Genomic DNA, 13,228 nt, shown 5'->3' with positions numbered 1-13,228 from the left:
TATGAATTGGAGCAGGGAGAGGAAGAGTGTTCCAGAGAGGGAAATAGATGGATGGGGAGACAGACCCGGCCTGCTTTAGCCAAAGGAGAGTTTCCTTCCCCACAGCATGTGTTCCCAGAGCCATGGTGGGTGCTGGGCACCTGAGGAACCAACCAACCAGAGGCAAATGAAGAAACCCAGAGAGGGTGGAGGAGACAAAACTGTTCACAGGACACAGCTTCACTGACCACCTCAGCCACTTTCCTGCCTCCCTAGAAAAAGAAAAGGGAAATTAGCAGACTTTTTTAAATGGCAAGATGGCTTGCCTCATTCCAGGGCTTCGTGGAGACTCAATAAGTGGGAATCAAATCAATTTGAACTAAGTCCAACCAAATTGAATCCAGAAACCATTAGAAAGAGTCTAAAATAAAGGAGGGTGTCAGAGAAACCATGTGCAGAGGGGTTACTCTCTGCAGTGCAACTGAGAAAAGGAACCTGGTGGAGAAGGGAGGGCAGACCAGTGTGGACACACCTGCTACCACCTGTTGGTGACAAAATGACCCTTGGAGAGTGGATCGGAGCAAAGAACACCAAATCATTCTATGCTGTTGAAATGTTGGCTCATCTGTAAACCCTGGCTAAATTAGTCTTAATTTGCCACTTAGGAGACTAGCAGAGTGGCTGAACTTGCTGCTCACAGTCTAAGCGGAAGAGGTAATTAAGATGTAGTCATAAGGAAAGCAACAAACAGAACATGCTCTCTCCGGTACCCAGAAGAATCAATGCTATTTGGAAACAGATCTCTCTGAATGCAAGAGGCAGCCCCCGAGGCATGAGGAGGTTCTGCATTCACCCAAGAATGCTGGTGCAAAGGGCAACAACAGAGTACAGAGCCTACCAGACACAGGGGAGGCTGAGGCATGAGGATTGTGAGTTCAAGACCAGCCTCATCAACATAGTAAGACCCCTGTGGCCCCCTACCCCTGCTCTGGAACATGAGGGTGGCCATAATGAGCCAGTGGAGGAGGGCAGGAAAGGATTCCTTTCCCTCAACTTAACAGTTGTTTCATAGTTATCTTTGACATGATAATAGGTACATATGGGATGAAGAGAGATTAGAGGAAAGGGTATAAAAGGAAGATTGAGAGGCTCTCTGCAGTGTCCTGGATTTTTCCAATTTTAGCAAGCGTGGAAACTCCTCAACCTTGGGCACAATGGGACCTAGGTCCAGCCGCAAGTTCTGCCCAGTCCTCAGGCCACTTTTCCTGATGTCAGCAAATCTCCAGTTACCAAATCTGGCCTCACCAGTCACTTGCTATTTGACTTGAACAAATGTCTTGACCTTTCTGAGCCTTTGTTCCTTCATCTGAAAAATGGTGGTAAAGCACTCACCTCCTGCAGCAGTGAACAAAAACAGAATCAGCCCAGCCCAGATGAATCCTGAAAAATGGTCACAATTCATAAGCAGCTCTGAACTTGGAAATGGTGCAGATAGGCGTGAAGACCCTGCCTGCACATAACGCTCTGGGGAGCTGGGGGTAGCATCCACCTGCTCCCCAAAGCGGATTCAGCCCCCGCTGTGACTGGCTTGGCTTTAGCAAACCATGAACTCCAGAAAGGATTTGAGTTAGGAGAACCTCCTAGAAGGTGCTCATGATGAGCCTCCAGCTTCCTCACCCTGCCTTCATGGCGGGTCCCTGGACTTGCAAAGGCCAGCCGGCACTCGGGAGCTGAGTTGGGTTCCTGTGAGAAGCACAGCCCCGCTCATGTCTTCTCTTCTCTCACATCCACTGAACACCTGAGGAAGCTGCGCTGACGTGTTAGGAGCCAGAGCTCCATAGTGACATAGTCACAGGCTATGGGGATGGGAGAGGAGGTGGGCAGCCACCAGGAGGCCAGGGCACCAGCTCCCACCTGGATGCGGCCTCTCCACAGGCTCCTTGGGAGGTTGTCACTCACCACCAGCAGCGGCTCCAGGAGGAGCCGGAGTGCTTGTGTGGTTCCTGAAGGGCCTTCTAAGAAAGGATAAGCAGCTTGGGCAGATGTTTCCAAGTGGGTTTAGACGCAGAAGCAGTAGAAGAAGAAAGGAAAGGAGGAGGAGGAAGCATAGCTATTACTCCCCATGGAAATGGTCGCGAAAATTCCCGGTGACAAAGGCAGAGAGCTCTTACCATCTCTTTTAGCCAGCTTTTTTCCTGCTGCGACTGAAGGACCTGAGCAGAACAACTATAGAGGAGGAAAGGTTTTCTGAGGGCTCACGGCTTCAGAGGTCTTAGTCCATAGAAGGCTGGCTCCATTCCTCAGGGCTCGAGGTGAGGCTGAACATCATGGCAGAAGAATGTGGCCGAGGGAAGCAGCTCACATCGTGGTGACCAGGAAGCCGGGAGAGAGACTCCACTCTTCAGATACAAATATATGCACCAAAGCCACAACCCAATTCCCACCTCCTCCAGCCACACCCCACCACTTCAGTTACCACTCAGTGGATTAATCCACTGATTGGATTAAGACTCTCACAACCCCAATCATTTCTCCTCTGAACCTTCTTGCATTGTCTCATACGTGAGCTTTTGGGGACACCTCACATCCAAACCATAACACTATCTCTGTCCTTAGGAACCTGAGCTAGGGAGAGAGCTCCCTGGGAGAAATGATGACCACGGGAGGCCTGGGGATGGCCTGCAAATTTTGCTACCCTTGGAAGTCCCCACAATGGAAGTCCTCAGTGAAGATGGGGGGGGGAGGTGTATGTGGGACACAGAGGCAAGACTAAATAACACTGAAACAGTGGGGACAGTTGGTCCCTTCTCCATGCTGTCTGAATCCAGTTTAGTTGAGGACCAAGCAGCCTCTGCTTGGCACTGGTATGTACCAAGCTCCTCATTGACACTTGTGATCTCCCTGTTTAGGAACGAATGTGTCTCAGGCTCCCTTAGTAGCAGCTAACAAAATGGTACTGAATCTCATTGACTTTTCCTTTGTTCCAATTTTATAGTTATGTTCTGGTTGCAATAGTGAGTCTGTTTTCCCATTTATGAGAGTAATATAAAGTTTCTTTTTTAAAATGGATTTCCCTAAGTTGAACAGGCAAATTTATCTCTTTAAATCAATCAGTAAGTAGATCATACTACAGTTGACACCTGAATGTGGCAAAAATAATATTCATCATCTTGACAAGTGACTATAAATATTGAAATTTTACCCCAGTTTTTTTTTTTTTTTTTTTGTACCAGAGATTGAACCCAGGGATACTTAACCACTGACTAAGCCACACTCCCAGGCCTTTTTATTTTTTATTTTGAGACAGGGTCTCACTAATTTGCTTAGGGTCTTGCTAAATTACTAAAGCTGGCTTTGAACTTGCAATCCTCCTACCTCAGCCTCCTGAGCTGCTGGGATTATAGGTGTGTGCCACATGCCCAGCTAATTTTTTTTTTTTTTAAGGAAAGGATTTACTGATGAATGAGATGTGGAGAGTGAGAGAAAGAAAGGAGTCAAGAATGGTAGCTGGACTATAATGAACCAATTTTAAAAATATGAAAAAAAAAAGAATGGCAGCTGGATAATGAACCAATTAAAAAATATACTGGGGGCGGGGTGGAGAGTGGCAGCTGGAGAGAAGAGCTATCACCACCCGGGATGGAAAGGACCATGGTGGTGCTGGTTGGGGCGGGAAGATTGGGAGACAGTTCTGGACAAGTCAGACTGGAAATGTAATTATATGCACAGGTTCAGAGTTCATGGAGCCGTCCTGGCTGGAACATAAATCATGGAGTAGCATGTAGATAAATCGTACCAGCATGGAATAGCCCTTTGACCTGGAGGCTTGATAAGAGAATATGTTTGTGAGTGTAGATGGGGGAGAAGACATTCAGAGTGATTCTGTGGCATGCCAACATGAGGAGATGGGTGGGAACCAGAAGGGACAGGTGTCCGCTACTCACTTGTAGGAGAAGGAAAAACAAAAGAAAGTTTTTCCAGAAAACCAAAAAATAAACAAGTTTTCTACTCGCCAAATTCGACGAGAACCCTGAGGGAAGCTTAGCAACCTGGAGGGCAGTCATGACCTTGGCAGTACAGTGTGGAGACACAGCCTGGTTCAGAGGAGAATGGGAAACAGTGAGAAGGGAGAATCAGCTTGAGAGGCTTTGGGGAAAGGAAAATAAGAAATAGGTGATAGCAAAAGGAGAAAAAGGCAAGAAGGGGAAATGACCAAGGAACATTGAGCAGCAGCTCTGCGTGCTGATGGGGCTGACCCCCTGGAAGGGAAGTAAATAGACGGTGTGAGGCAAGAGGTGGGGTGCTGGGATGATGACCTTGAGTCAGCACCCAGTGCCTAGTGAAGGGGTGCCCACCAGCTGCCCCTTTAGAGTGCTAGCACAAGGGACCAGGTGCAGGCAGCTGCATGGTGGTAGGAGTTGAGGGAGAACAGAAAACCAGGTCAGCTGCTGGGGGCAGGAAGGGAGAGCAGGTAGAGGCTTTAGGAGAGGTGAGAAGGCATGAAATCATCCAGGAGGGGAGGCACAGGGCTGAGTACAGGATCGCAGTTGGGTTGCCAGGCAGCAGAAAGGCAAGGTGGAGGTCCGCGTTCAGGAATTCCAAGTGGCTCCATTCAGCATGGTGATGATTCCTTCCCCAGCCTTCTTCAGCTGCACACGTGCAGACCTGGACGAGGCAAAGACCTGGATTTGACCAATATTGTGATCACACCCAGTGAAGTGAGAAAGGGGACAAGGGATCTGGGAACCTACCCAGGGAATGAGTCCAGAGACTGGTCAGCAAATGTGTAGCAGGCTAGAAGGCCAGGATGTTGAGGGATAGGGGACAGGAGTTTAGGATGTGGGGGAAGAACTTGGGAGACAAGGGCGATCAAAAGATGGAGGGTGTCAGGTTATAAGGAAGAGTGGGATAGAAAGAGTTGAGGCCCTGCTCAGGGGTGACATGCACGAAAGTGACGTGACAGGAGTCAGATATTGGCCATGAGAATGTCCAGAGCATGAGAGGAGGTCAAGGGACTAAGAGACCAAGATGTTGGAAGGACCACCTATTTGCCTAAGAAATCACTAGAATTAATTCAGGATGGATCAGAGGTGGAGAGACAGAGAGTGAGGCAGAAGCTAACAGCTGTGAGAAATTCAGGCAAGAGGCCTACAATGACTATGGTACCTTCAGATCCAGTACCCACAGAATAAGCTGGGGGAGCGGTGCCCTCAGGGAGAGAGGCTCAGTTGTAGCAAGAATAGAAAGAAACCTTTAGAGAAGATGTGTGAGGCTTCCCTGGTGACACAGATGGTTCCAGAGGGCCTGGTGGAAGTATTTCAGGAGCTGAGAGAGAGAGAGATGGGGCAGGAAAGGGAGTTGGCACAGAGTGTGAAGCATGATCTCAGGATGCCATCATAAAAGGACTTAACCAGGCTGGTCCTTCTGGACTCCAGGCCAATAGTTTCAGTGAAGATGCAAGTGTTTCTAGGGACTGATGTTCAGGATTCCATACTGATCACTGCAGAAGGAGGCCTGGAGACCTGGGGGGAGGTGGCCCTCCTCTGAGAACCTGGACATTCAGCACAGAATGCATGTGGGCAGGTGGTGTAATTACCAATGCAAAGGACTTCATCTTGACCCCTGGTTGGGTGTCTTACCTGAGTATGCAGAGTTCTCTCTTGACCCCTCCTTGAAGAGTAGGAGGCCTAGAAAAATGGGTCTTGGGCCAGAAAATTGCATCCCATCCATGTCCAACCCTTGGAACCCCCTTTCCATGGTGGGCCAGCCTTGACACAGCAGTCCTAGTCCAAGCGTCCCACACAGTGGTCAGAAGCATTACTGACCCCTCTGGCTGGCCATTGTATACAGGCTTCTGATGTGTTGGCTGGCCTGTAATAGATGCCCCTTTAAATATGTGCTTCATTAAGGAGGGTGCATTCACTGGGTGGTGCATGTGCCAGGCACCGTGATGAGTCCTTTGCATGAATTTTCTCCTTTGATCCTCACAACAACTCAATGAGGTTGGTGCAATTATAATGTCAACTCATATCTGAGGCTGGGAGGGGGCTGGAAGTTTCCCAGGGTCACACATCAAGGGAATCCAAGCTAACTCTATATCCCTGCAGTACTGGCCTTCTTAATCACGGCATGGTTTTGGTTTGTCAGTTGACCAAGCCAGGAAGGACATCTATTTCCTGGAACTGTGCAGACCCAGGACACCTCACTGGCTCTTGCCTCCCTCCTCTGTTGGACCCCATACCTGAACACCTGTTTTATTCTCTCTCTCTCTCTCTCTCTCTCTCTCTCTCTCTCTCTCTCTCTCTCTCTCTCCCCTCTCCCCCTCCCTCCCACTTGCAGCTTTCCATTCATCATGATTTCAGAAATCTTTATTTTTGTTTCCACCATAGATGTGAAAAGCTGGCTTGTGATGTTTGGATTTCAGCTCAGCAACATAATTCCCGGCTTCCCAAGAGCCAAAATGTATTTCGTGCCTCCTCCCTATGAATTGTCAGAGAGTCAAGCGAGTGAGAGTGGCCAGGTAAGTGCAGATTCCTTCCAGGAATCCAAATGATTGCCGTCATTCCCTTTGCAAACAGAACCACAGGGCAGCAAAGGGCGGGTCAGGAGAGGAAAACATTGGAGCTGGGTATAAAAGGTGCAGGAGACATGGGGCTTCCCAGAAAGTGAATGTCGGTGCTGTCATCTACCTGGTGCAACACACATTTCTTCCCAACCTCAATTATTACCTTAATTGTGGTATCATTATCTGTTCAGTATATACTCTTGAGTCACTCCTTGATTAACAACAGCACAGAGAAATCTAGCAGCAACCCACCATCTGCACGGCCTAGAAGATCATAACCCTTTCAGCTTTTATGGGAAGTAATAAAACTGTGGTTTGCAGTTTCTGTCCCATTAAAGAACATTTTTATGCCCCACATAAAACCTTGGCGCTTTATGGCCCAAATGTACACAGATTGAATTTTCAGAACATAATTCGTGCTTGGGTCTTTCTGTGATGACCGAAAGGTGGTCAGTTTCAATTTGGGTGCAGCTGAGACCTCTACCACAATCAAATGGGAGGAGAGGGCATGGGTGCTCGGAAAAACCCCTGCCACAGAACTGGTGCTCAGCACGATGGAAGTCTGAAAGGTCTCAGCTGCTCGGAATAATTGTCCAGATTGTATAACTATAGAGAGTCGAGGAGGAGCTGCTGGGTAATTGGGAACAGCATTCTCTTAGTCCTGCTCCTCGGGGACCACTCAGTGGATGAAAAGCCATCATTTCTCTCATTTATCTAAGTGCCGTTACCTCCCCAGCTCAGCCTCTTCCATTATCCCTGCCTGTCCCCCAACCACCAATTTCGACAAGTTGCCATTCGAGTGGAGAACTCGAGGCCAAGGAAGCAGGGGTGATTTCCTTCCTCCGCAGAACCAGGGCTAAGATCCTAAACAACTCTTGCACAGCCGAGGGGTCTCCCTGCTGGCCCCCAAAGCCTGCATCTCTTAGCCACGTGCTTCTCAAACCCTGACATGCATACAAATCACCCAAAGTGTCCAGGTAACGTAAGCTCAGTAGGTCTTGGGTGAGGACTGAGGTTCCACTTTGTTAAGAGGGTGATTCTCTGTGGTCCCTCCCTGGCTGGTCCCCCTGAGTAGCAAGGTCTTGATCCAAAGAAGGTAATGAGTCTCCAGACCATTGGTCTCAGAAATAGCCAGGTTAGATGGGTGGGGTTCACAGCCATTCCAGTAGACCACTACCCTGAGGTCAGGACGTTCCTGGGTTTAAAGTACACAAGGCAGTGGCACCCCACAGTGCAGGGGAATCTGATCCAACAGTGGTGAGCCACAGTAAGTGCGTGGGCCTAGGTACAGACTCGGGGGAGATGACAAACCTCCGTCACCATCTCTTAGTGGCTCACCCCTTCAGAGATCTGGCAGCCCGTCCGAGTTCCAACAGGCCGACTAGGTTAGCTAGTATTACAGGCACACAGGGCCTCTGGGGCGTCCCAAGCTTTTTCTCTGGCTGTTCCTAACGAGCTGCCTGCACCTTCTCAGCTTTCTCTGTGTTCTTGTGCCCGCAGCTCATTACAGGCGTCCAGCAGACGGCGGAGAGACATAATCAGGCCTTCATGGCGCTGGAGGGGCAGGTCATTTCTAAAAAGCTCCACGCCAGCATCCGAGAGAAAGCAGGCCACTGGTTTGCCACCACCACGCCCATCATTGGCAAAGGTATCATGTTTGCCATCAAGGAGGGGCGGGTGACCACCGGTGTGTCCAGCATCGCCAGCGAGGACAGCCGCAAGGTGGCATCTGTGCTGAACAATGCCTACTACCTGGACAAGATGCACTACAGCATCGAGGGCAAGGACACCCACTACTTTGTGAAGATCGGCTCAGCCGACAGTGACCTAGTCACGCTGGGCACCACCATCGGCCGCAAGGTACTGGAGAGCGGTGTGAACGTGACCGTGTCGCAGCCCACGCTGCTGGTCAATGGCAGGACTCGAAGGTTCACCAACATCGAATTCCAGTACTCCACGCTGCTGCTCAGCATCCGCTACGGCCTCACCCCCGATACCCTGGACGAAGAGAAGGCCCGCGTCCTGGACCAGGCAAGACAGAGGGCCCTGGGCACCGCCTGGGCCAAGGAGCAGCAGAAAGCCAGGGACGGCCGAGAGGGCAGCCGCCTGTGGACTGAGGGCGAGAAGCAGCAGCTGCTGAGCTCGGGGCGCGTGCAGGGCTACGAGGGCTATTACGTCCTTCCCGTGGAGCAGTACCCCGAGCTCGCGGACAGCAGCAGCAACATCCAGTTCCTAAGACAGAACGAGATGGGAAAGAGGTAACAAAGTCACCCGCTGCCATTCCTCGTCTGGATGGCTGAGCAGGAGTAACTGTGCTCTCCTCTCCTAAGGAGATGAAGACCTAACAGGGGCACGGAGGCTGGGCTGCTTTAGGAGACCAAGTGGCAAGAAAGCTCACATTTTTTGAGTTCAAATGCTACTACCGTCCAAGCAAGAAGTCCCTCATCCTGAAGCACACTAAAGCCCAGCTGCAAATTCTGAGGAAATCAAAACAAACGGATGAACGAATGAATGAACAGACACACAAAATGTTCCGAGTTCCCCTAAAATATGGCCCACTTGTTCTGGGTCTACCGCAGAAAAGAGACACTAAATATCCAAAAGGAACAAAAGAACAGAAAAAAAAAAAATAATAATAGGCAAACAGCAACCAACAGACAGCAAAACAAACACACCGACCAGAAAACAAAGCAATGAAGACGGAAGGCCTCATATCTTATTACCTCACTCATTCACACGTGAGCGACGCGGAGACACTGACAGGGCGTCCGTCGTCAGACCAGCTGGGGACGATTCAGACTGCTCGTTGGACAGACGCTTCCGACGTTTTCCTTTAAGCAAATACAGGTGCATTTAAAAACACGACTTTGGGGGTGATTTGTGTGTAGCGCCTGGGGAGGGGGGGCAGCGAAGTGGAGGAGTGAGCACTGGAATACTTTTTAAAGAAAAAGAAAAACACAAGAAAAAAAAATTCCTATCAAAAGTCAAAGCGAAATAATGCCGTCGGGCACTTACCTCTCGGGTCTCCACTTAGTCTGGCCTGAGCTAATTTATTTGAGCGCAGAAGTGTAAAATTTAATTCAAAACGGTGGCTATACTCACTACAGATAAATCTCATACTCTTTTGTCTTTGGAGATTCCATTGTGGACAGTAATACGCAGTTACAGGGTGTAGTCTGTTTAGATTCCGTAGTTCGTGGGTATCAAGTTACGGTAGAGGTGCGGCATTGTGACTCTTGCTAACAGGTACCACTCGATCACCCTGTACATACATACGCCGCAAGGCGCAATCACTGTTTCAGATTTAAAATTATTAGTGTGTTTGTTTGGTCCAGAAACTGAGACAATCACATGACAGTCACCATGAGGAGAGAAAAATTTAAAAAAAAAATAAATAAAAATAAAAACAAAAAAAATGTTAAAAACTTAAGAAAAAAATTTAAAAAAAAACAAAAAAGTCTAATAAGAACTTTGGTACAGGAACTTTTTTGTAATATACATGTATGAATTGTTCATCGAGTTTTTATATTAATTTTAATTTGCTGCTAAGCAAAGACTAGGGACAGGCAAAGATAATTTATGGCAAAGTGTTTAAATGGTTTATACATAAATAAAGTCTCTAAAACTCCTGTGGACACTGGTCTTCTGTGGAAATGCTTTGAAATGGTCAAAAGGGAGGGCGCTTGAGTTCCCCAAACAGCTCTGATCTTGCTGAGACACTAAGCAAGCGTCCCCAGATGCTTGGAACCAAAGTGTTTGGGACTTCAGGTTTTTTTCAGATTTTGGAATATTTGCATATACTTAATGAGGTGTCTTGGGGATGTGACTCAAATCTTTCCCTCCCCCCCAGTGCTAAGGATTGAACCCAGGGCACTGCCTGGGCACTCTACCACTGAGCTACACTGCTGACCCTTTCTATTTTTTTTTTTTTGTTTTGAGATAGGGTCTTGCTAAATTGCCACAGCTGGCCCTGAACTTGCGATTCCCCCTGCCTCAGTCTCCCTAGGGAGCATGCACAACTGCACCTTGCAGGATGAGATCCAATGCTAAGCTTAAATCTTAGGTAGATCTCATCCACAGCATCTAAAGGTAAATTTTATACAATAGTTTTGTTTATTTGTTTGAGTACTTGGGATTGAACTCAGGGCACTCGACGCCTGAGCCACATCACAGTCCTATTTCGTATTTTATTTAGAAACAGGGTCTCACTGCGTTGCTTAGAACCTCACTTTTGCTGAGGCTGGCTTTGAACTTGCAATCCTCCTGTCTCGGGCTTATAAGCTGCTAGAATTACAGGCCTGCACCACCACGCCTGGTTAATGTTATACAGTATCTTTAGTAATTTTAGGCATAAAATAGCTTCATGGTATAGAATTTTCCACTTGTGGCTTGGCTTCATGTCAATGCTAAAAAAGTATGGTTCTGGAGCAGTTTGAGTTTTGAATTTTCAGATTTGGGATGCTCAGCCTGTGCTGCTTTGAACATTTGGAAGACCCTTTTTTGTTTTTGTTTTTGTTTTTGTTTTTTGGCACCAGGGATTGAACCCAGGGGCACTTAACCACTGAGCTATGTCCCCAGCCCTATTTTTTTCATTTTGAGACAGTCTTGCTCAGTTGCTAGAGCCTCACTAAATTGCTGAGAATGGCTTTGAACTCATGATCTTCCTGCCTCGGCCTCCAGAATCACTGGGATTACAGAGGTATACCACTGTGACCAGCTTGGAGGGGCTTTTCTTAGAGTGTCTTGATGCTCTTTAAGAAGTTCTGATCATTCTGGAGTCCTCTCTGCCTGCCTCTTTGACCCCCTTTGGTGGGGACAAAAGTTGGGGGTTGTTGCTGGTATGCAGGAAGGACCATCAGGCCCAGCCCTCCCCAGATACTCAGGCCTCACTATGCTACTGCTTTCTAGTTCTGGAAGATGCTACCAGGAAATTGAGACACTAATGGAACTCTGCTCACACCTCTGGAGACCTTGTGTGTGTGTGTGTGTGTGTGTGTGTGTGTGTGTGTTTTCTTCCAGCCTACTTAAGTTTATCCCAAAACTTGCATACTTGCAGCAACCCAAGTAAGAAGAGCACTTGGGGGTGGATGAATTTTTGTTCTGCACCTCTCTTACAGTTGGGATAGGATCCTCTGTACTTCATGAAAACTTGATCTTACTTGGTGCCAGTCAATGGTGCCGTGGGCTCTGCTGCCATGTTTTCCTTGGAAGCTTACCTTGCATTCATTCAACTGCATTTTATTCAGAGTTTGCCATATGCCAGGTGCTGGACTTATGTTCTTGGGATTTGGAAGGTGAGTAGACACAAACAGGGGCCTTGACTGTTGAGAGCCACAGCCGAAGGGGCCCCAGCAAACTTTCAGACTGCCAGCTGATGATTGGCTCACAGAGGCCCCAGCAACATCTAGCTGATTGGCTCCTCTGCGGTGATGCTCATTGGGCTGTTTCCCTGCCCTTTCAGGCCACGGAGCTGCTCATTGGGGGACTTTTTTGGCTCCGCCCACACAACCCAGCCAATCGGCCTCAAGAGCAGGAGCATTGTGGGAGGTGGAGAGGCTGGTGGTTGGGGGAGTGGCTTGTGGGAAGCCGGTGGTGGCAGTTAGGCTCTGAGGGTTTTTTCCTGAGGAGTTGTTTTGTTTGGCGTGTATGGTTCTAAAAATAAAGTTAGTTTCTTTTGACAAGTGGCTCCTGAATTGTGCCCAGCCAGACTGCGGCATTTGGTGGCCCGTACGGGGAATGAACCCGCGACCTTGGCGTTATCAGCACCATGAACCTTCTGGGCAGAAGAATGTGTCAACAGCAGGCAAAGAATGACACTGAGAAGTGGAAAGACAGGGCCATTCAGCACCAAGGACAGATTTAGAAAGCAATGGAAACACATCACAGGGGATGTGACCTCAACTGAGGATGTCACAGAAATCGCTGAGGTCTGACAGTTCAGTGGGAGTTAGCCAGGTGAAGCAAAGAGAATATATTCCAGAGCCCAGGCAGGATATGCAAAGGAACTATGGTGGGGGGACAGGGTCAGGCCAAGGAGAAACAATGAGGAGGCCAGTGGGCCTCAGAAAACACACATGGCTGGGTTGGTTTTATCAATCAGCAGGAGTGCATTAGTTTTCATGTCATAAACAAGTGCTCTGGATGCAGAGTAGAGATCACAGAGAAGCAGCTGATGTAGTCACGTGGGTGAGATGAAGGAGGAGGCAGAGGTGCCTTTCCACTGGAGATAAAGCTAACTTCGACCTCAGAAGAGAGATGGAGGAGAGTGGGGCAGGTGGGTGGCAAGGACGAGCTTCCAGTATCACACGCTGGGCAGGTGAGATCGCTGAGGCTAGTTGTCACCCAGCTGGTAAGTGGTGGAATCAGATGGAAGCCCTCTAAGTCTGACTGCTTCTCCAGGAAGTCTGGTGCCTGGTCTGTCTTCTGAGACCTTCCCGAGGCCTGCATCCCTCTCCCTTCCTGTCATCATCCAGGCAGAGTTCACCTCCACAGGTGGAAGGGGAAGGAGAGGCAGGGCCAGCTGGCTTGCAACCATGACCCTGCTGGTGTTCCCAGCAGAGCAAGCTCATTAGAGACCAAAGTGGCTGAGAGGACCTCCCTCTGAGAAGCAGGGCCACACAGCCTGCCTCCACAGTACGTGCAGGTGGGCAGGCACGCTGAAGAGGACAGGAGTAGGGGGCTCCC

The 13,228-nt window shown here is 48.9% G+C and overlaps 1 protein-coding gene across 4 annotated transcripts in view; it reads left to right on the top strand.

Moving 5' to 3' along the window:
- Tenm2 (teneurin transmembrane protein 2) overlaps positions 1-8,806 on the top strand; it is an 884,372-nt gene extending 875,566 nt beyond the window's left edge. For all 4 annotated transcript variants that reach the window (XM_076855696.2, XM_076855695.2, XM_076855694.2 and 1 more), the window contains 2 exons: positions 6,369-6,499; positions 8,045-8,806. In XM_076855696.2, coding sequence (XP_076711811.1) covers positions 6,369-6,499; positions 8,045-8,806 — 893 coding nt within the window. The remainder of the gene's footprint in view (positions 1-6,368; positions 6,500-8,044) is intronic.
- Positions 8,807-13,228: the final 4,422 nt, after the last annotated feature.

This window comes from Callospermophilus lateralis, chromosome 5, assembly GCF_048772815.1.
Source record: "Callospermophilus lateralis isolate mCalLat2 chromosome 5, mCalLat2.hap1, whole genome shotgun sequence".
Lineage (NCBI taxonomy): Eukaryota > Metazoa > Chordata > Mammalia > Rodentia > Sciuridae > Callospermophilus > Callospermophilus lateralis.
This window is presented reverse-complemented; position numbering and strand designations above follow the sequence as displayed.